At 41.5% G+C, this 23418-nt stretch overlaps 1 protein-coding gene across 1 annotated transcript; it reads left to right on the top strand.

Annotated features, from left to right (window-relative positions):
* Positions 1 to 1993: 1993 nt before the first annotated feature.
* Positions 1994 to 13078, top strand: LOC136942955 (zinc-binding protein A33-like). Its single transcript, XM_067236024.1, has 6 exons — positions 1994 to 2395; positions 11494 to 11589; positions 11705 to 11935; positions 12032 to 12054; positions 12130 to 12248; positions 12389 to 13078. Exons 1-6 carry the CDS (start codon positions 1994 to 1996, stop codon positions 12922 to 12924), a joined length of 1407 nt encoding a protein of 468 aa, XP_067092125.1. The 3' UTR covers positions 12925 to 13078.
* Positions 13079 to 23418: the final 10340 nt, after the last annotated feature.

Consider the following 23418-nt stretch of genomic DNA (forward strand, 5'->3'; position numbering starts at 1 on the left):
TGTTGTATCTTTACATTTAGTCATTTAGCAGACGCTCTTATCCAGAGCGACTTACAGTAAGTCTTTATGAATAAACTGAGTTGTAATTTCTTGTCAATCTCTTAACAGGGTAGAGATGGCTTTACTTATTGTTATTATTATTATTTTCCCTCCTTTTAGAACCTCAAAGCTACCAAGGAAAATAAAATTTAGGATCCCTTTCTCGCTCTGGTTCTGTAATTCAAACCTTCAGCAACACTGATGATGGATTCTTCCAGAACCCATTGTGGTGGACAGATGAATAAAACTGGGATGGTGACCAGGGACAAGCAGATGTCAACTGAGCACAGTCTGGTGTTTCTAGACGAGATATGACTTTACATCAGATGACACCTAAAGAGCACTAAAATGTCACATGATAAAATGTAGACTAGATGTTAATTTATCACTGAAATTAAAGAACATTAAAGATCCTGTAAAGTAAATTCCATGTTTTGCTTCTAAGTACATTATATACGTGTGAAATGAATTCCTGAAAGCATGTGCAAAGCGCTAAAACTTTGTCGCTCTGAAATGTGGAGTTAGACCGAAGAACAGTTTCTCTTCCGTTTTCAGATCAGGTTTTAATGGGCGGAGCCAAAAAATGCCCTATATACGTCATTTCGCCCCATCTACGTCAGATCACTGAATGGCTCCTCCTGCTGTACTGTTATTGTAGCTTACATCAGCTAGCTAGCTAGCTAGCTTCAGGATGTCTCCCACCACCCGCAACTGCATCTTCCCTGGATGCAAGAACTAGCTGCGCTGCAACGCCATTTAAGTTCCCTGTTGACAATGAAAGGAAAAATAGGTGGATAGATTTTATGAAGAGCCACGCTCATGGAAAACTTCGGATAAACTCCAACAGCCGCCTCTGTGCCACTGACCATTTCATGGCGGACAGTTTTAACATGGACCAGAGACAGACAGGGTTCACCAACACACGGCTTCTCTTGCAGCGCGGAGCCGTACCGAGCATCCCCCCCCCCCCCAGCTGTTCATCCTCCGGTCGCACCTGGACCATCCACCGCCGCCAGCAGTTCATAACTCAGTTCTGTGTGCTTGTTATAATTATACTAGATAACTTTTCCAGAGGTATCTCTGCTATAATTAGTGCAAACCGCTAACTTGATATTAGTCTACTCGGTGTAGAATTATGGTATTTTGATGAAATGGTAGCTAATGTAGAAGTAGAAGTTGGAGAGCTCACTGTCTGCTGTCTCTGCTGTAAAGGTTTACTCCTGTGTTACAGCTCAGGGGAACATTTCATTTATATGCATCTGTATGTTTCACTCATTGAACAAATATATTCTAATTCTATACTGTTTTGTTCGGCTTGACGTAGCGTCCATTATCTGGGTCGTAGGTAGCTTACTTGAGAGAGGCGGCGCCTTCCAGCGAGGGGGCTGAGCTTCAGCTCCTTCAGGTGACACGCCCCCCCAGTCTCAAGCAGAGAAGAGTGCTGATTTTCTTACGATTTCAAAGCCTAATTTAACATACTTGTCTGTGTTTTTTTTTCATTCGAATTTGGATGGGTAGTTAATAACACATTATTCTGTGGTGTGGTGAACTTGAAACTCGTTTTTAATTCCACTTTACAGGATCTTTAAAGAGCATGGAATAAAAACACTGTGAACAACTAATCTAAAAGCAGTTGTAGGTCCTGGTGAAACACTGTGTACCCCTGAACAAAACTAGAACAGAACAAACACATCAACAGCAGAAGGAAGGTAGTCTTTAGGCCAAATATAGGTGATTTAAGGCACTTACTGTCATCTACACTGTTAAACCTGTCCCACCAGTTTTTGAAGATTACTGCTTTTTACAAAAGCACAGAGACAGAGATGAAAAACAACTACCATTTCAACTCAACTGTGATCTTCGTGTACCTTTGGCATGTGGATGAATTAGTATTACTTTAAAGGTTGTAACTAGATTTTACATTAGTTGATCCAAAAGAAGGAGGTAAAGAGAGATGGCTTCCAGATCGTCTCTCACAGAGGACCTCACCTGTCCAGTGTGCCGTGAGATTTTTTCTGATCCTGTCATTCTCACTTGCAGCCACAGCTTCTGTAAAACATGTCTGCATGACTGCTGGAAAGACAAAGATTCTACAGATTGTCCTCTATGTAGGACAAGATTTACATTGGCTGAAATTCCTTGTAACCTGGCTCTGAAGAACCTGTGTGAGACCTTCAGTGACATGAGAAGTCAGAGAGCTTCAGCTGGATCTGAGGTGCTCTGTAGTCTGCACAGTGAGAAACTCAAGCTCTTCTGTTGGGAGGATCAAGAATACATTTGCTTGGTGTGTCAGAACTCCAGAAAACACAGATCTCACACCTGTGTTCCAGTAGATGAGGCTGCCCAGGATCACAAGGTAAGAGGAACAAGATTGTTATTGTGGATGCGACTGTCCATAGTCATGTTTGGTTATCACTTACATTCAAAATCCCCAAATATGTTGCAAGTATTCAATGTCTCCACCATATCACACCCTATCACAAAGATCTTGTAAAACCACCACCTGCAAAACATTATACACAACATTTTGGTATGCTTCCCTTAACCTTTTGCCTTTCAAATATTGGAACAATTATTCCCATGGTTCGTGCCTGAATCTTCGCCATCCAATCACCAATGTTATTTCTGAAAACTGCCAGATACTTGTCACAACATAAACTAAAAGCACAACTAATTGGTTAAGGGGTTAATGGGCATGAATAATACATGTATCAACATGTGTCATCATCGTCATCCAAAGTGGAGCCAGAGAGGAAACCATGGAAGATTTCCTCCAGTGTTAGATTTACTGCTTCAAATTGAAAACTGAGGCAATATTTCGAGTAGAGACAAGTTTCTACGAGAAGGGTTCAAGGTCTTTGGTCCAACTGCAGACCTCTCTCCTCTCTATACTTGTTTCAAGCCCCTCTCTCCTCAGGCCCCTCTCATCCAGGTGTTACAGCCTCTGCTGGTCGGAGGATGTATTGTATTTATATTACAGTTTTTCACAACTGCTAAAACACTAAGCCCCATTCATTGAATCAAATATTCAGTGGCCTAAACACATTTGTGGAATCAGACACTCGTTTGTCAAAACTCTAAACACATTCTCATTCACTAGAAACATTTTTAACTGTGATGCACTTCTGCTGCAAAATTGTAAACACAGGCGGCAAACAGTAAACACAACTACAACACAGTTGTCATCTGTAAAACCCAATGACTCACAATTGTTTCTAATGGTGGTTTGGGACAATGTCAGTATGCTTTCTTTTGTCTCCACAAATGCATTTGCTGTGTTTACAGCATGTAGCCTACTACAGTATTTGATTTGAAATATGTTCTGATCTTCTGCACAAAATGCAACCTTTACATATGTAGCGCCATAGATCTATATAAAGGGTAGATGTCTCGTCCGCGTTGCCGGACAACGGAGTCGAACGTCCGCACATGGCAGCCATCTTGCTACAGTCAACTCGCTCACCCATAACATTGTGTTGGTGCTACATGTACTTTTTAAATGACCATAACTTGCTCAATTTTCAACAGATTTCTAAACGGTTTGGTTTGTTATCAACGTCAGAGATGTCGTTATGCCACTGCATACTTCTATTCTATTTGTAAAAAAACTACATAATTATTCATAAGTATGCAGTGGCCTTGAGCTAACTGATAAGTGTCAGAGCAAGGGGAACTCTGCCCCAATGAGTGTACAGACACAGGTAATTTAGAAAAGTACAAAATTATGTTCTTTCATATTTTGAAGGGGGTTGTACCAGCTGGTCAATCAATACATAAAAGGTGGGAATCTTAACGGCCACCAGTTAATCAGTCAAGCCAAAGAGAGGATGAAAGCTAGTGGAAGATACAGTCTCTATACCACACGTGAATAAAGTGCACACAACCCTTAGGGCAACACACCGCAAACTTCAAGCTAAAACACTCGGATAATTGCTTAAGGACAACACAGCATTGCTAGACACTCAGTGAGTTTGACTACGGAGACCGGCTTCCCAAGGCCTACAAGGTGTTACGGCTTGACCAATACCGGGGCTGACTATTGGGAAGACAATGAACAAAACAAAAGAAAGAAAACTCCTCTAACCTGGGGGCTCACAGAGCTAACAGCATGGAAGACCTACCTGGCTAAGGACCCCAGGTATCTGTATTTATGCCCGTCTCAATCACTGCCCATTCCCCGCCCCTAATAATGACATCACCGAAGCAAGAGAGAGTGAGAAGGGGAAGAGAAACCTCAAAACAGACAGAGTGCCCTCAAGCAACGAGTTCCACAGGCTACACATAGACAACGTGGAGAGTACAGTACATATTTTGATCAGTGTGCAGTACTGGTGTGTTGTGTTCAGTGATGGGCAGTAACGCGTAATCCGGTTACTTCTTTCAAGTAATGAGTAAAGTAAGGGATTACAATTGCAAAAACAGTAATTAGATTACAGTTACTTTCCTGCAAGCAGGCTGCGTTACTGCGTTACTAAACCGTGATTTTGTTTGAGAGTGTCTCATGACAATCACGTAGGAGTGGTGCAAGGTCAGTGCGTGTGTAGATCAACAAGAGATAACATCAGAGAATGTCTAATCAGAGCCTGTCTAAAGGAGAACCTGTCCACTCCCTATTAAGCCCCATTGTACCGAATTTTGTTGCGTTCCACTGGGAGTGATCGCGGTCCAGTGCAAAATGAATGGGAGTCTATGGAGCTAAACGGCTGAATTTGGCTCTATCGCCTGATTGTCGTTGAGAAATCTCAGATTTGATTGTAGTTTTTGGATGTTCAATGTGGATTATAGGTTGAAAGTTGAATGAACGAGTACTTATGTCCTTTACATTTCTTACAGGGTGAGTCGTTGTTTCCCATAACACGCTAGCATTCTGCTAATGAATGCTGATTGGTTAGTGAAGTACTGACTACGAGCAGAGATCCCGCTTGATGGTATCCGAAGCGGAACCAGAATGTCAGAGCATTTTCAACATTAGAAACAACATTAGCAAGCCAAAACTCTTTCTAGCATGTGTATTGACAGGTAGAGCCTAACCTGTCAGCTGTGTTGTCGATGCCTGGAGAGAAAAAAGGAAGAAACCAGAGCTTGCCGTAAAGCAGTATCTCTGGTCGTACGATGTGTATGACGTCATTGACATTTTAAAAGGCCTTTTAGAACAGAAAGGCGACTTTAAAAAAACCTAACACCCAGCAGTGTGTATTGTTTTTTAAACAAAAAATGATATCCTGAGGAAAGTGGATTTTTATGGGTATAGCTCTATAGACCTCAATTCATTCTGCACTGGACCGTTGGCGCCCTCAACTGGAACTAGGGTGGAACTGCAACCAGTTCAGAACCCGGAAGTTTCCCGAGTGGCAGTTCTCCCATAGATTTAAATCGAAGAGTGGCTGTTTATCAATCTGAAGAACGCAAGTACAATCTTTTGAAGAACGTTTTTGCAAGTGTCCATGCGAGAATGGTCTTGGAAGACCGCAAGGACGGAGAATGAATTGAGATGCGGGTTTTCTTTAGCCTGGTCCTAACCAGACCCTTGTACATTTCATTTGTACAGAGGGTCTGGGATCGTTCCATTGACAAGCGTTAACTTCCTTGAAGGCGGGTACTCTGTTGAAGTTTAAAACTATTGGTCTGCCATAACCAATCGCTAGTGTTCGCCTTAGCCAACTCCTTCACCACGGAGCTAGCTGCCGTATCTGGAAAATCAAACTTTTCCCGAACCCCGTGGGGAGGAGGGCCACAACATCCTGACCACCAACAAAACTCAGCAAGTATTGTTCTTGCTCCGGCTTTAACTTATGGATATTCGGCAGCGTTGCCACAACCGCAGAATAGCTTCGCTCGCATCTTTCTCCGCCGCCATTACTGAACTACAACTCAAACTAGTGCATGACATCAACGTCATCGTTCTCAGCCACTCCCTCTGTTCGCTGATTGGACCTACAAAAAGTGTTTCTGACCGTGTTTCTGACTGATGCACTGAAATCCCAGACCTAGTACAAAAGCAAAATCCAAATTGAGCGGAAGTACGTAGGAGGGCAGAGCCAGGCTAGGTTTTCTTGGCTATTGCGCAATACCCTGGACTCGCTAGGTTACAAGCCCCCACCCCTCGCCCCTCGGCTTGAAGCAACGGCCCCGGTGGATGTAGGTGGTATTGCATTTCTTGTTAGACTTCCGGCTCTTCCGGTCGTTTTTATTCTATTAACTCCAGTCAACATTTACAAAACTATCTCCCCCAATAATTTTTGTTCGATTCTCGAACCTGGCTCATACTACTAGCTTTTTCATAATTATTTTTTTCCTTATTTTTGCTAAATTTGAAACCAATCCGAAATGGGTAAACTAGCACCCCATTTATTTGCTTACGTCAATAAAAGTTGCCTGCAAATGTGCTCGCGGATACTAACAGGGCACGAGCACAAAAGTTCACATTGGCCGATAGCCGATTTACCTGGAGCTGAATGAGCCAGATTGAATGAGCACAGGGAGAAATGGCTTGAGTTGCCTGCCCTGTTGTAGCAAGTTTAGCAAATGGTTGTCGCACATACATGAAATGTTGTTAATATAGTTTATTCCCGTTATTTTAAAACAGATTTGATTTTTCTGTCAAGAACGTTTTTACGTTCATGACACGATGGCAAATATTACATTATGTTAAGCGTGAGCATAGATTGTTGACATGTCTATCTGGAGCAGAGATGAAGATTAATACTTTAACTGATAACCACAATAAGAAATGATATAAATATGATTAGTCTTGCCTTCAGAAGCTTTTGTTAAACACACCCATTATTCTTTTTTTTAATCGTGTCATCAAGCCAGACTGCTTTTGTGGGACAATGAAGGTCCTCAGTTACTGTTTCACCCCCACTTATATCTGATGGAAACGTCTTGTATATAGGTCTAGTTCTGTTAATATGCCCCTTTCAAAGGCAAATGTTAAATAAAGTATATTTTAGACACACTTCTCAAGCTTTTATTTATTACATTATTTCCAAGTCTTGTTAGATCACGTTATATCCATTAATAGGCGTTTGGTTTTGTAGAACATATAAAACACAAGCCACATTTCTACACTGATATGTAAATTGAAGGCAGTGTGAAAAAAATAGCTTCTGTTTAAAGCTAGACCGGAAGACTCGGAAGTGGAAAGATGGCGCGGTCCAGTTTCGCGCTCTCGCTTGCCTCACTGCGCCACTGAGCACTTTTCATAGATATGAATGGGGACGCCATCTTGGAAGACAAAAGTTGCTTCCTCTAGTTATATTAACTCTATGCTAGGTTATCGAAAAGTCGGAGCAAATTTACAAAGTAGCCGTATCATCAATAAAATAAACACATTTTCTGCGACTACACTGCCCATTTTTTGTCACATTTTAATTCAGATGCTGATTTTCATGTACTAGCTGAAATATGAATAGTAAAGTTATGAAGTTTGTCCGCCTCTCCTGACATCTTGCAATGACTTCTGGGAAATAATGTGCGTTCTCGCTGGCCAAGTCACCATCCAATGCATCCTCGATAAAAGTGGCGGATCAAGAACATTTCCGGGTATTTTTGGCGTTCTTGGTGACTTGTGTTCTTTGGATTGGAACTGTACTTGGGCAATGAAAGATGACGTCAAACGAGTTCGCAAGAACGGAGAAAAACTTGGATTGATAAACAGCCAATGTCTAATATGGGGAGAACTGCCAATCTCTGGAAACTTCCGGGTTCTGAACTGGTTACAGTTCCACTCTAGTTCCATATGAGGGCACTAACGAGCGAGTGCAGAATGAATGGAGGTCTATGGAGCTATACCCATCAAAATCCACTGTTCTCTGGATATAATTTTTTGTCTAGTAATTTGAATTCTGAATTCGAAAGGGGAGGAAAAAAAATACACACTGCTGGGTGTTAGATTTTTTTAAAGTCGCCTTTCTATTCTAAAAAGCCTTTTAAAATGTCAATGACGTCATACACATCGTACGACCAGAGATACTGCTTTACGGCAAGCTCTGGTCTCTTCCTTTTTTCTCTCAAGGCATCGACAACACAGCTGACAGGTTAGGCTCTCCCTGTCAATACACATGCTAGAAAGTTTTGGCTTGCTAATGTCGTTGCTAATGTTGCTAATGCTCTGACATTCTGATTTTGCTTCGGATGCTATCAAGCGGGATCTCTGGCAAAATAAATTAACACAGGACTGGATGATATAGCAATTTCTTTTTATTTACAGTTTTTTCCAATTGCTTAGACACAAATGTCAAATAACACACAGTTAGTGAAATTTGACACTCAAGGAGCACAACAGAAGGCCAGACCTGCACAACTATAAGCACATTCTCATCCTCACACTATTTGCAAAATACTACACACAGTGTTTTGCAAATCATTAAACACACTTTTCTACATTAGACACAAAAATTTAAGATTAGGTCACTTCATTGCCTTTTTAGACACTGCCTTGTAAAATGCCACATATGTGAACAGATGGATCAAACACGGGCGTCAGGTGTACAAGCACTAAAGTGCTAAACTGTAAACATACCAATCAGGTGTAAGCACTATAAAAAGGCAACAGGTCAGTGTCCTCATCAAAAATGGAAGGCAATGTTGCAGGTAGAGGAAGAGGGAGAGGTAGGATGAGAGGGGGAGCCCGTGGAGGAAGGTAGGGAGAGGTAGACCTGGAGGCCATGGAAGAATAGGGCCAAATTTACAGTATCTAATGAAATTCAAACAACATTGAACATTGGTTGACCATGTTGTGAACCATGGGGCAACATTGACAGAGGCTGGAAAGAGAGTTCAGCCCAACCTCAGCAGATATAGTGTTGCAACAGTAATTTGGACAAGAGCACAGGTGAAAACTACTATTCTCTACTGTCTACAGTACAGTACAGTAAAATGTAGCTACATGTAGCTACAGCTATATGCACTACATCAGTACTTTTTTTGTACATATTTACTGCAGTCCATAATTGAAATAATATACTGTATTTCATTTGCTGTATTCTTTCTTTTGTCTCCACAAATGTATTTGCTGTGTTTACAGACTACTATGTAGCCTACTACAGTATTTGATTTGAAATATGTTCTGATTTTCTGCACAAAATGCAACCGTTACGTAGACAATTTGGAAAAATACAGTAAATATTTTCAGCAGTGTGCTGTAGCGGGGTTTGCTCGTTTAAAGATAGAAATACTTAATTTATCATAAAGTCTCGGGGCACCACCCTAATATTGGTTTAGGACATTAGGGAATCCTATGTTTAATATGTAATAATCAGTCTCATCTTTAGGAATGAATTCGTTCTAAGTGTAGAGCCAATCGTAACATCAGTGAACACGCATGTCAAAATATCTTTACAATGAATTTATTCAAGTAATGTAAACAGATCTTATGAACAAGTTGGATTATGGGTTTGATATGAGAGATTGGTTTCAATGAACAGAATGAAATGGTCTAACTTAAAAAAAGACAGAAATTGTACAGTCAATGATTACATCCTTACAAATCATAAACAGAGCTCACGCCAATGCCATGTCGAGGAGGAAAGAGCGTTAGCCATAGTTACGTTTGATCAGGGGTTGATCAATGATGTTGAGGGCGGTTTGCACCAAAGGTCCATTTGAAGAATCTAAAGTCACAGCGCGGCTGCGCTGGGTCATGTGACTGAGTCTGCGGGATCTCAGTGAAGTCGCATTTGGAATTTCGTTTTTGGTTCTTCTGTTGAAACGTCCAGATAGTGACTCGTTCACTATGAAGTTGAATCTCAGGAGAAGCTTGGCGACGTCCTTTGGAACGCCAATCCTGATGGCGCTCATGCCATGGTCGGTTTCGCTGGAGTCAGAGATTGATGGTCATCTTAGGGCTTTATACAGTTCGAGAGAGGACCCGTCTGGGGTCAGATGTGGATTGGGGGAAGCTGGGTTCTCAACTCCCCCCTCCTTCCTTCACACCTACCAAAGGTGTGATCTGATCTCTGGCTGGTTCATTCGATGGTTCAAATATTGTTCTGGACATCTTGGTACAGTTACAAAATATAGTTGAATGATTGTTTTATTATGATAGCTTCGTGTAGATACCAAGAATGACGTGGTTATCTTTCAGGAAGAAGGAGTTGTTACTAGAATCAAGATTTCAGTGAACACAACGTAAGTTGGTAAAGGTGAAGTCTCAAGAACTTTCCTCAAAAGTTCTGATCAAGGTATGTTCTTTGTTCAAATTGCCGCCAAAACGGATAGCAAATGGTCGCTGGAGAAGTGTTGTCTAAATCAGGCCCTTTGAAGCTTGCAAGCTAGCAGGAGGGCTGATTAGGTAGATTGGGGAGGTCCCCCCCCCCCCAATTCTATGGCTCCTTTGCATCGGCGTTTGGTGGGTAATCAGCATACTGAGGGTGTCACAAGGGCTGATTAGGTTTGTCTGATGTGATTGAATCTCTTCAGGTGTGGCAAGGTGTTGGCTCCGTGTGGTCTTGCGGACCTCACTACAGTGCAGTACTGGTCTTGTGTGTTGTGTTTGGTCAACATATTCATGTACTTGTACGTACTCTACTCGAACAATATCTCTGACAAAATCAAGCAGGTTATATCATTAGATAAGAATAGTTAGTGTAAAGGTGTTTTAAATTTTGCACTACAGTGTGTAACTGGTTCAAACAAAGTCCAATTTTATGAACCATGTGCGTGGCATAAGGTGACAGAAATTGGTTTTTATACATGATTGTATAGTTTTGAACGAAGTGTTTCATTTAGCAAAATGAATGGAAAAAACTGTAACTTTACTAACGATGGGCTTATCGTATTGATGCAGCTGAAACACTGGTTGTGTTTGGTCAAAATATTTATGTACTTTACGTACCCTACTGTAACAGTATCTCTGACAAAATCAAGCAGGTCATATCATTAGAAAAGAATAGTTACTGTAAAAGTGTTTTAAATTGTGCACAACAGTGTGTAACTGGTTCAAATAGAGTCCAATTTTATGAACCATGTGTGTGGCATACGGTGACAGAAGTGTTTCATTTTCCAAAGATTGGAGGTGTTCTGCTACTTTTGTGTCTGGTTGTGTGAATCGTGTGTTGTGTTTTGACAAAGTGAGCCCTGTTTTCAAAATTGTGCTTAAGCAATCGGAAAAAACTGTAAGTGACATAATCTTATAGTTCTGTGTCTAATGTAGAACAGTAAGTATAGTAATTTGCAAAACACTGTGTGTAGTATTTTGCAAATAGTGTGAGGCTGAGAATGTGCTTATAGTTGTGCAGATCTGGGCTGCTGTTTTGGTCCTTGAGTGTCAGGTTTCACTAACTGTGTGTTATTTGAAATGTTTGTGTCTAAGCAATCTGAAAAAAACTGTGGTAGGCCTAATCGTTTTATTCTAAATATCATCCTTATTGCTTGTTTTGTGCTTTATAATTTCTCAAGAGAAATTGTTTAGAGTGAAATGTCTTCATGAAACCCTCCATCATGTCTTTGCAGGAGGAACTTCAGACTGCCTTGAATACCTTAGAAGAGAAGCTGAAGGACTTGAAGAAAGTCCAACTCACCTATGATCATACAGCAGATTACATTAAGGTCATAGTCAAGGTTATATTTCTAAGGCATAGCAAATATAATAAATTTTATATTCTGAGTCAGTTAGAACAATAATGTAACTTCTGATAATATGAAATGTTTTTACAATTTACAGACCCAGACAGTGAACACAGAGAGGCTCATCAAGGTGGAATTCAAGAAACTTCACCAGTTTCTACAAGAAGAAGAGGAGGCCAGGATTTCAGCACTGAGGGAAGAAGATAAAAAGAAAAGTGACAAAATGAAAGAGAAGATTGAGTGGATGAATAGAGAGATGGCATCACTTTCAGACACAATCAAAGCTGTAGTGGATGAGCTGAGAGCAAAAGACATCTCATTCCTGCAGGTAACGATTGCTAGATTGTATATGTAGAATTACATTTGGTAAACTTCATAACATGATGAGATGGATGCTTATCATTATTATTTCGTCTTCCTTCAGAACCTCAAAGCCACCAAGGAAAAGTAAGTTCATTTAGAAAATCTCTTCGGTTCTGTAATTAAAACTGTTAGCAATACTGAGAAAGAACATTCTTCCAGAACCCAGGTTACACTGCCAGATCCACAGCTAGTCTCGGGAGTGCTGATAGATGTAGCCAAACATCTGGGCAACCTGACCTTCAGAGTCTGGGAGAAGATGAAAGGGATGGTCAAATATAGTCAGTACTGAAAATGAGATATAATACTGATTTGTAATGTTGTTATAGTTTTCTTAGTTTAAAATACACTCAATCAATTAATATCAAAGTAAACATATACTGTATCTAATGGGTGCAATTCTTCTGTCTTTGTTTTGCAGCTCCTGTGATTTTTGACCCCAACACTGCACATCCATGTCTTTCTCTGTCTGAAGATCTGACCAGAGTGACATGTCAGAACACATGGCAGCAGCTCCCTGACAACCCAGAGAGGTTCATGAAGTATGCAAATGCTCTGGGTTCTAAGGGGTTCAGTTCAGGGATGCACAGGTGGGAGGTGGAGGTTGGAGACCATCCTAGATGGAACATGGGAGTAGCTGAAGAGTCTTTAGACAGGAAGGGGGTGGCATATGCAACACCCAAATATGGCAGATGGGTTTTAATGCAGGACAGTGGTGCATTTGAAGTGGATGGGGGAGAGAACCTCACTCTGCAGAGGAGACCCCAGAGCATTAGAGTGCAGCTGGACTATGACAAGGGGGAGCTGTCCTTCTATGACTGCAAGGACATGACTCACATATATACCTTTAAACACAGGTTCGCTGGTACACTCTTCCCATACTTTGCTATTGGAGAATCTGATGAAGGGGAAACCTCTGATATACAAACGGCTCTGACTGTGATGTCATCCAAGTGAAGTGCGTGTGTGAAGAACCTGATAGGCATAGTAGGATTAGGCATATTAGGATAAGAAGAGGATGTAGCTGTTTAGTGGTGTGAATCAATCTTCTCCACTTTTTTTAAGTGATACTTAAAACAACATAATTTCAGGTTAGATTGTAGTTTTTAGTTTTGGGATTATGTAACATGTTAAATTTTGTCGTGTTTCATTTCTGTGGATAGATGGAGCCATTCAATAAATAAACAATACTGCAAAATTCAGACAATGGTACATCGGTTATTTTTATTGTCACATTAATTGTAGAGATTAAATTGATTTAGGTCTAGAGACCATGATTGCTTAAGACAGGTTCACAAAACAAGTAACGTGTAATGTTTTCGCCACATAAATGTAAATTATGCCTTAACCGTAAAACGAAATCTTCGCAGAGATACAAGTAACGCAATCAGGACCAAGACGAGCATTTTGACTCCGACATTGTGTTGAGAATATAGGTTGAGCCTTTCCAAAGGCAAGCACACCCAATGAATGCTGACTCCAAAAAGCTCTCAGTCCTTGCCCTTCTGGATCTGTCAGTGTATTGTCTTGTGTTTTGGCCTCTAGAGGTCCTCATGCCCGGCTTACTCAGTTTGTAATTATGTTGTTAGGTTCACCTGGGCCTCGTTCTGCTATGTGTATTTAAGGGACTCTGTCTCATAGCTGCCTTGCTTGGTGTTTAGGTGTTCTGAAGCCGGTTGCCTAAGTAAGTTCTCCAAAGTCATTGTGTTTTCTGTTGCCTGTGGAATATTTTTGTGGAACGTCCTTTTGGGACTGGTTTTGTTTTGAGTACTACTTTTTGCTATTCTTTGCCAACCTATGGATTATTGCTCGAACTGATTAAAACGTATTCAGCATCTCCAGTTCTAAGTGCGTCTTACTTTCGGGTTCACCATCATCCAGAGGCTCAAGGAGTGTGTTGGACCCTCACACGGGAGACCTGAGTTCGAGTCAAGACTCTGACAGGATCTGTGTGACCATTCAAATGAATGGTCGTTATCAGCCTTCCACAGAGCTTGATAAAAACACATTTGAATCAGGTGTGCTGGAGCAGAGAAACATCTCACACTTCAGTGTTGTGCCTGAACGCGTTCATTGAACGAAAGTTCATGAACTCGTTAATAATTTTGGTGAACGTGAACTGAACATACTGTATTACTGCCTGATGAACGATACTGTGAACGCGTTAATTCTGGTGTCTGTGAACGGCACGTTCACTCTTTTAAATTTTGTTCAATAAGGTGCCAGATTTCTAGACTTCCAAGCGAAAAACACCGTTGACAGTACTGTATCCAGGGTTGCCCAACCAGTCAATCGCTGCATGTGCTTTCTTCTACTGTGTATGCCTGGCAACTGTGAGAGCGCCAAATTTGCGTAGAGGCCGAGAGCGGTGTGTTGATATGCAATGTAATACTGGATGTGACCAGTAGAGGGGGCTATCCAGTGGTAGAACCTCTGTGGTGTTAGAAGAAGAATGGGTAGATGATGTGAGAGTGGGAGATAATAAAGTCAGGAGCACATGTAGCCTGGTCCTAACCAGACTCTCCTACATTGCATTTGTACAATGAGTCTGGCCTCGCTCCATTGACAAGCGTTGACTTCCTTGTAGGCGGGTACTCTGTTGAAGTTTAAAACTATTGGATCTGCCCAGAGCCACTCTGATCTGCCATAAACAATCACTAGCGTTTTCCTTAGCCAATTCCTTCACCACTACTGTAACAGAGCGAGCTGCCGTAGCTGGAAAATCAAACTGTTCCCGAACCCCGTGGGGAGGAGGGCCACAACATCATGGCCACCAACAAAACTCAGCAAAACTTGTTCTTGCTCCGGCTTTAGCTGTTGGATATTCGGCAGCGTTGCCACAACGGACCGAAGGGCTTTGCTTGCATCTTTCTCCGCCGCCATTACGGAACTACAACACAAACTAGCGCACAATGTCATCGTTCTCAGCCACTCCCTCTGTTCGCTGATTCACCGGTAGAAAATCAACCTGAAAAATCAGACTTACGTACCTCATGGCCAGACCTATGTACAGAAGCAAAAATAAAATTTAGCGGAAGTACGTAGGAGGGCAGAGCCAGGCTAGAGCACATTCCCATGTTAAACTTAAAACAAACCAAGTCTCATCCTTGATACACAAACAACACATGGTACCAGGAGTAAACAGTTTTTGTCAAGCTTCAGATTGCCTTGTAAAATGGATGTTTTGAAGCCACCGGAGGGACTGAAACTGGTGGGTAACGTGGACAGCAATTGGCGGTCTTTTAAGCAACAGTTTGAGTTGTATATGGCTGCCATTGGACTGGACAATAAACCTGACGCCAGGAAGATTGCGTTGCTACTGAAGGTAGCGGGTCCCCAAGCCATTGAAGTGTTTAACACGTTCGAGTTCGGCGCAGATGAGTACAAAGAGAAGTAGGACAGCATAGTGGGGAAATTCAGTGCATATTCAGTGCACAGAAGAACATTGTGTATGAAAGGTATGAGTTCCAATCACGGATGCAACAGCCCAACGAAACTTTTGATTGCTTTGTGACTGATTTGCAGCTTAAAGCGTAGTCATGTGATTTTGGAGATCTAAAAGAATCTATGATCCGCGATCACATTGTGTATGGTATCCAAGATAAGAGGATAAGGGAGAGGCTGTTAGCAGATGCTAAACTGACTCTGGAAGTCGCAGACAGACTGTGTCATGCTAGCGAATTAGCCCAACAGCACGCGAAGACGTTCAATGAAGCGAATGCCACTGCAGTGCATGACAGTGCCAGTGTGGCTGTAGTCACACATATGACAAAAAAGTATTCTCCACAAAAGAAAGACGGAGAAGATGCAGCAGTATATTCCTGCAAACGTTGTGGTGGAAGACATGAGCCAAGGCAGTGCCCTGCCTATGGCAAAATATGTTTGAATTGCAAAAAAAAAAATCATTTTGCAAGACAGTGCTTATCAAAGGCCAAGTCGGTGAGGCTAGTTGAAGATACTGACCTGAGTGAGACTTTCTTCTTTGGCTTGGTGTCATGTGACAATGTTAAAAATGATACCATAGAGGAAAATGTAAGGCACTTAGAAAATGAAGAAACATGGATTGTGTCATTGCCAATTAATGGAGCTTTAGTAATGCTAAGGATTGACACAGGCGCACAGGTAAACTTAATCAGAATGACGGAAATTAAGGCCATGAAAGAAAAGCCTAAAATAACCACGAAACCAGTGCAACTGAAAGATTACAACGGACATGACATAGAAAGCAAAGGTCAGTGTAGGCTGAAAGTGACAGTAAAGGACAAAAGCTACAATATCCTGTTCTTTGTTGTACCTGAGGGCCGGGAATCCCTGCTCGGTGGTGTCTTCTCAAATAACCTGAACCTGGTGAGGAGAGTCTACCACATTAACTGCTCAGAAGCAGTAAGTGGACACACAGACACAGTTGAGTCCATTGTGCATCTTTACTCTGATGTTTTTAAAGGACTAGGATGCCTTCCATGCACGTACAAAATCAAACTCAAAGAGGATGCATCTCCAGTGATCCATGCACCAAGGAGAGTTCCAGCTCCACTTCGGGAGCGCCTCAAACAGGAATTGGAGAGGATGTGTCAGCTAAAAGTCGTCACAAAGGTGGAAGAACCGACTGAGTGGGTAAACTCGATGGTCTGCTTCGACAAAAAGAACGCAAGCAGAGAACTGAGAATATGCAAGGACCCAGGAGATTTAAATCAAAACATAAAAACGTGAGCACTACCAGATACCAAAACGGGAGGAAATCGCAAGTATGATGGCTGGAGCCAAATACTTCTACTGGCAAATCAAGTTGGATGATGAGAGCTCAAGATACTGCACATTCAATACTCCTTTTGGGAGGTATAGATTTCTGAGAATGCCGTTTGGCATAATCTCAGCATCTGAAATATATCATAGAGCAATGGACAACATGCTAGAGGGTCTAGAAGGGGTTCGTTGCTATATAGATGATGTGGTAATCTGGGGCTCCACTCTGCTAGAGCACAATGAAAGACTGACAAAAGTGCTCCAGAGGGTGTGTGAGAATGGACTGAAGTTAAACAGCGCCAAATGCCAATTTGGTGTGCAAGAAATAACATTCCTTGGAGACAAGCTTTCTTCTCGAGGGATAGAGCCAGATCAAGACAAAATAAAAGCCATTTTAGGCATGCCGTGCCCCACAGACAAGAAAGGTGTGCTCAGAATAATGGGAATGATCAACTTCATTGGAAAGTTTATACCCAACCTATCGGTGAAGAAATCAGCACTGAGAGGACTTCTCCATGACTCCAATCAGTTCAAGTGGACATCGGGAAATGAGCGAGAATGGAATGCTCTGAAGGTCACACTGACGAATGCGCCTGTGCTTGCGTATTATGATCCAAACAAGAGCCTGAAGATTTCGAGAGATGCGTCGAAGGACGGACTGGGAGCTGTCTTGTTACAGGCGGAAGGGGATAGCTGGAAACCAGTTGCTTACGCTTCTAGGTCCATGACTAAGACTGAAACAAGATATGCTCAAATTGAGAAGGAATGTCTTGGATTATTTTATGGACTACAGATCTTTCATTGCTATGTCTATGGGCTTCCCACATTCACAGTTGAGACAGATCATCGTCCTCTCGTATCAATCATCAAGAAAAGCCTCAATGAGATGTCACCGAGGATTCAGCGGCTCATCATGAAACTGCAACGGTATGATTTTGAGCTTATATATATGCCAGGCAAGCACCTAGTGCTGGCAGATGCGCTATCATGAGCGCCAGAGATGAGTACTGCAAGCTCTACAGAAGAAGAGATTGAGAATCACGTCAACATGATCGTTGAGTCGCTACCTGTATCCTGCAAAAAAGAGATAAGTGACGAAACAGTCAAAGACAAGGAGCTACAGACAGTGATGGAAAACATTCACAGTGGCTGGCCCAAGGGGTCCTGTCCAAAATATTATCACATTAGATCAGAGCTAAGTGTGGCAAATGGACTGTTATTGAGGGACTGTAGAATTGTCATTCCACACAGCCTGAGGCCAGAGATACTTCGTAGGCTACACGAGGGACACCTTGGCATTGAGAAATGTAAAAGGAGTGCCAGGAATGCCGTGTATTGGCCTGGAATCAATAAGGAAATTGAAAACATGATAGGAAAATGTGAAACATGTAACAAGTACAAGAGCAAACAGGCAAGGGAGACTATGTTGATCCAGGATATCCCCACAGCTCCTTGGGAGAAAGTTGGAACAGATTTGTTTCACTGTAATGGCAAAGACTATCTGCTAGTAATAGATTACTATTCAAACTTTCCTGAAATTGCTCTGCTCACAAGTGCAACTTCCAGCAGTGTCATTACTCATGTCAAGTCCATGTTTGCCCGGCATGGGATACCAAAGGCTGTAGTGAGTGACAATGGTCCTTGTTATAACAGCAAGGAATGCCAACAGTTTGCAAGGCAATATGGATTTCACCATGTCACTTCAAGTCCACAGTATACACAAGCAAATGGCAAAGCTGAAAAAGGAGTGCATATCATCAAGCAGCTTCTCAAAAAAGCAGCGCTATGACAAGTCAACCAAAACTCTCAGACCACTTGCCAGGGATGATGTGGTGCGTATCCAAGACCAGGATGCGTGGAACCGGAAAGCTACTGTTCTTCAGGAGGTCGGACCAAGATCATATGAAGTAAGGACTGAGGAGGGTCACATGCTCAGAAGGAACTGTCGCCACCTTCTAAGAACCGAAGAGTCTTTCAAAGAAACCGAATGTGAAGATGAAGATGGACCTGCTTCTGTGTCACGTGGAGGAACAGTGCCAGACCTGGAATCAGTTGGCTGTGTACCTGATGTGGACACAAGTAAAGGTCACTCATGGTCACCTGTCTTGAGGAGATCTGAGCGTCAAGTGAAAAGACCAGGGCTGCGTTTCCCGAAAGCATCGTAAGCCTACGTTGATCGTAGAGTCCATCGTACGATGGATCTTAGTTGTACGGGCCATTTCCTGAAACCATCGTAGCTAAAGAGGCACTTGAAAATCCTTGTAGATTAACGAGAGCTCCAGACCAGTCGTAGATCGGTAAGTGCATCGTAGCACAGAGACTCAGTGGAGACACACGTAGGCCGACCATGAAAACTACATTAGACTAATGCTGAAAGTTACTTCCGATGGAAAATAAGATTATTTTGGTTCTCTTTTTACAGCAGTTACGCTGGAACTGGGATATTTCTTAGTGAACCATACAAGTTTAAGTGCCGAAAAAATATCAGAATCCGGTTTATTCTCAAGTAAATTTAGGTTACACAAAATAATTTGATTTGGTGGGTTTGGCGCATGCAATGAAGGTATTTAAAAAACAAATGTCAGTCTTATTCAAAATACTATAAAATTGAAATGTGGCTGTTGTAATGTGCAATAGTAACTAGAAATGCATTAACGTAACGCTTGTACAAGTACAATAACACAACAACAATTGAACATTGAAGATGTTCAAGCCCGGTGGATGAAGAGGCTGGTGGCAGAGCCGAGCCTGATGTTAGGAGATGGTGGTGCCCAGGAAATGGAAAGACTCCACAGGGTTGACTGGGAAGTCACACAGGGTGAAGGGGCTGGGAGGGAGTGAAAACTCGTACAAAAATCATAAAAGCCATTGAAGATAGCCTAAGTCCTGCACCGCAGACTTGTTCCCTCTGGTTGTGGGGAATTGGATGTGGTCTGGGATGTGGCAAAGTAATGCAGTTGTGACAGCCTGCACAGATCCTGACACTGAGGCCTTAGAGAGCCCATGTCCATCTCCAATAACCTCCAGAAAACTGCCAGTGGCATATAACCTTAACACTGCCAGTAGTTGGGTTGCAGGGGTCAGTGCAAAGGACCTCCTTGTTAGCCTCTGCATGTCTGCTTCTATGTGGTTCAGGAGCAGTTAATTGATTAACCATCAATTAAAGTAGAGTTGATTATTCATGTCAGAAATAATGATTCCATGTTGAAGATGGGGTATTCATTACTTATGTGTTTGTCATTTGTCACAATGTCATTTGTGGCCAATATGTGAGAATTATGAGATTGCAAACATGGTCTTGGAAAGCTGTTGGCCTATGCAAGATTGTAGATATAGTCAGCACTAGAAAATAAGACAGTAAATATGTTGGATTGAGATGCTTGTATTTGTACACTGAATGATTTAGGCTGCTAGCTGGGACATGCCATGTGTGATACCATTTATATGCATGGTTTTTAACCTTGTAGTTCAATTAAGTAGTAAATATAGGACTATATATATATATATTTGCCTATGGATAGTGGAGTAGCCTACCAAGAAGAGTTAAAAACCAAGGCACAAGTAATTTGAGAAATAGTTGTTTTAGTGGAGTTTGTTCTCCCTGCTCCTGCTCCTCACATGGATCTATAAGGTAAACATGTAAGGATTGGACAGGCAACACTGAATATATGATACAATACACAATTCAGCCTTTACTTAATTTAAATAAACATTGTATGCTTAGGCTATAAGGTAACCTAAATTTGACACTACCTTGTTGATTGGGAAGAAGAATAGGCACAGAAATGGAGGGCCTTGTGAACTTCATCTCTTCAAACAAGAGCTTCCTCCCCTCAATTTGGAGACAAGCCCACTTAATTTCCAAGACCTCCCATTGGTATTTAGCATCCTGTGTCGCTGATTGCAGGGTCCTAACACCGGTGTAAAACTCAGACGCAGCATAGTTTGCACGTTCACCTTATTGTCTTTGCCTTCATGTAGCATCATACAATGTTCATTGAAAAGTACAAAAATAAGTAGCCTATAATAAATGTAAAGTTTTCTGTAGCGACAGAAAATATTTTTTGTGTACCGTAATTCGTCAAATATTTTGGTTAACGTTTACTTTTTAAAGTCTTAAAGTTGCGTCAGAAGAATCACATTTCAGTACAATGGACAGCGTCTTGTTAAGTGCAACTTAAGAGACACGTACGATGGTTCTCCTTATGAGCATGTTCGGGAAACGCATGTAAGAAACTAGAGAGGATACAATTTCTGGGGAAATTGTAGGGTGTGCTTGCTTGCGTCGGTTGCACAGGGGTCTGTATATTTTATATAAAAATGCATCGGGCCTACTTATTATTTATAAAGATTACATAGATTTAAAAGCATCTTTTTTTTGCTGCTCATTTACAACTCAAAATACGAGTGAAGTGTAGAATGAAATATGATGTCTTCTCATTTCCCCTGCAAGAGGCAGCTGACAGGCTGAATCAAAACGAATACATTTGGCAGACCGGTGTTAAAATGGACCTAATCTCTATGACTTAAACGTCCTTTTAAGTTGTCCCTTCTCGTGATATTTTCAGGCATTTAGCCTACTCATATTGCATTCATTCATTAATAAAGAACCCCCTTTGAAGATTATTCTACGACTTTACCGGCAGAAGATAGAATCGCGATTCAAACAGTACCATCTGCTAACTGAAAATATGCCCCCAAAAACGTAAATAAGCTTGACATTTATTTAGTGGAAAATCGCTCATTCATAAAAAGCTCACTGGTAGCGATCATTGTCAGTAACAACGCAAAATGCGATATAGCCCTGTGTGGAGAAGCTGCCCCGGTAAATTTTACTACTACAGTACAGTACTAGACTACTGCTGTGTTCGTCTTGTTAGCGATTGCGTTGGTTGAATTCGATTTAACGTTCCGTTGTACGGTTTAGGCTGAAATTAATTATTTTCATGAACAGATTGACAAAGTTTAGGCTGTGGCAATGAAGTTCAGGTTAGTAGTCAGATTGTTTCAACTATTGAAAGACTTTTGAGTAAGGGGAGTGCCGAACATGTTCTGTCGCCGTTTGACTTGAACAGCTGAGGAGTTTTTGTTAGCTACTCACACTAGTGTCTCGGGGAGGCTACAGCGTTGCAGTGAGCTACACTGGTTTGAAACAACAGGTAATGGTAATTTCACCAACAAATCGTTTAATAATGTCAGAATAAATAATACAACGAAAATGTATATGTGAGGAATGTTTATTTTAACGATTGAAAACAGATACATCATAGACCACTGTAGTATGTGTTGCCCGGGCAACACAGGCTAATGTCATGATGCTAATACTTCAGTGAAATAGTAGACTACTGTTTCCGAAAGTAGATGTACTTCCTTAATAATATCAGCTTATATTGTACATTACACATCACAATTGTGTGTCATATCACAAAGTAAAATGAGTAAATATTTATCACCCTGGCCTCTTTGCTTGTGGCGTTTCTGCAGCTGCCTTGCAGTAAAGCTATAGTTAGCCTAGCTATCCCCCAAGTTAACAGATGTGAAACGAATGTTCTGCCAAAGGTAGTCACGCGTGTTTTCGTGACGTTAGTGACGTAGTGACGTTAGTAACGTCAGTGACTGGGGCTAGCAAATTAGCCACCATTAGCTTCACTTTTCGCCACAAAAACTTAACTGACGCCTAAACCATGCAACGGAACGTAAATTCCAATAGAAGCAACTCAATCGCTACCAAGACGAAACTTTTGACACCTACGTTGTCTATGTAGGCCAAATATTGACTGAGTTTTAGGGGGGCAAAAAGAATAAAAATAATAATAATAAAAATAATAATATATATGTGAGAGAACAAAGGTTGTGCCCTTGCCGAAGGCAAAGCACACCCAATAACGATGGATCGTTATTTTGATCGTAGAGAACCCTCGTAACAGCTACGATTGTTATCGGGAAACGCAGCCCAGTCAGACTCGATCTGTGAATCAAGGGTCTAAAAAATATATATATGTGTATAAGTTGTGAAGAAATTGTGAGTCTGGTTTTTCATCATTGTCGTTTACATATGTTAAAGCATGTTTTTGTTCACTGCTTCAGGGAAAGGGGGATGTGTTGATATGCAATGTAATACTGGATGTGACCAGTAGAGGGGGCTATCCAGTGGTAGAACCTTGGTGGTGTTAGAAGAAGAATGGGTAGATGATGCGAGAGTGGGAGATAATAAAGTCAGGAGCACATGCCCATGTTAAACTTAAAACAAACCAAGTCTCATCCTTGATACACAAACACAAGCGGTATTGCAGACAGATAGAGATTTAAATCTGGCAACGGCAGCCACCAGTGTCGCACCGCCGCACTGTCTGTGGTTCTATATGGGCTGTGGAAATAATTTAGAAAAATTATAGCCCGTAACATATTGAAAAAAAGAACTGAACTAGTTCATTTTTTGGAGCTGTGAACTTAGTTCAAAATTTTGAATTATGAACTATGAACTGAACTAGTTCATTTTAAAATTTGTGAACTATGAACTGAACTAGTTCATGTAGAAAGTGAACTTTCCCAACACTGTCAAACTTACAGGACAGTGGACCCAGAGGACCAGGATTTTCTTTCAGTTTCTGAAAACCAAACCGGAAAGTTTCCAAAGCAGACATCATGTTTATAAACTGGAAGCAGACCAGGGATATGTTTATAAACTACAAGGATACTGGAGGATCT

The sequence above is a fragment of the Osmerus mordax genome, chromosome 5 (genome assembly GCF_038355195.1).
Source record: "Osmerus mordax isolate fOsmMor3 chromosome 5, fOsmMor3.pri, whole genome shotgun sequence".
NCBI lineage: Eukaryota > Metazoa > Chordata > Actinopteri > Osmeriformes > Osmeridae > Osmerus > Osmerus mordax.

Bases quoted from the DNA above. Each gene is read 5' to 3' on its own strand.
- LOC136942955 (XM_067236024.1), top strand. From the start codon at position 1,994: ATGGCTTCCAGATCGTCTCTCACAGAGGACCTCACCTGTCCAGTGTGC. The intron at 11,590-11,704 runs GTCATAGTCAAG...TACAATTTACAG, and splicing joins ATACAGCAGATTACATTAAG to ACCCAGACAGTGAACACAGA. The intron at 12,055-12,129 runs GTAAGTTCATTT...ACATTCTTCCAG, and splicing joins CTCAAAGCCACCAAGGAAAA to AACCCAGGTTACACTGCCAG.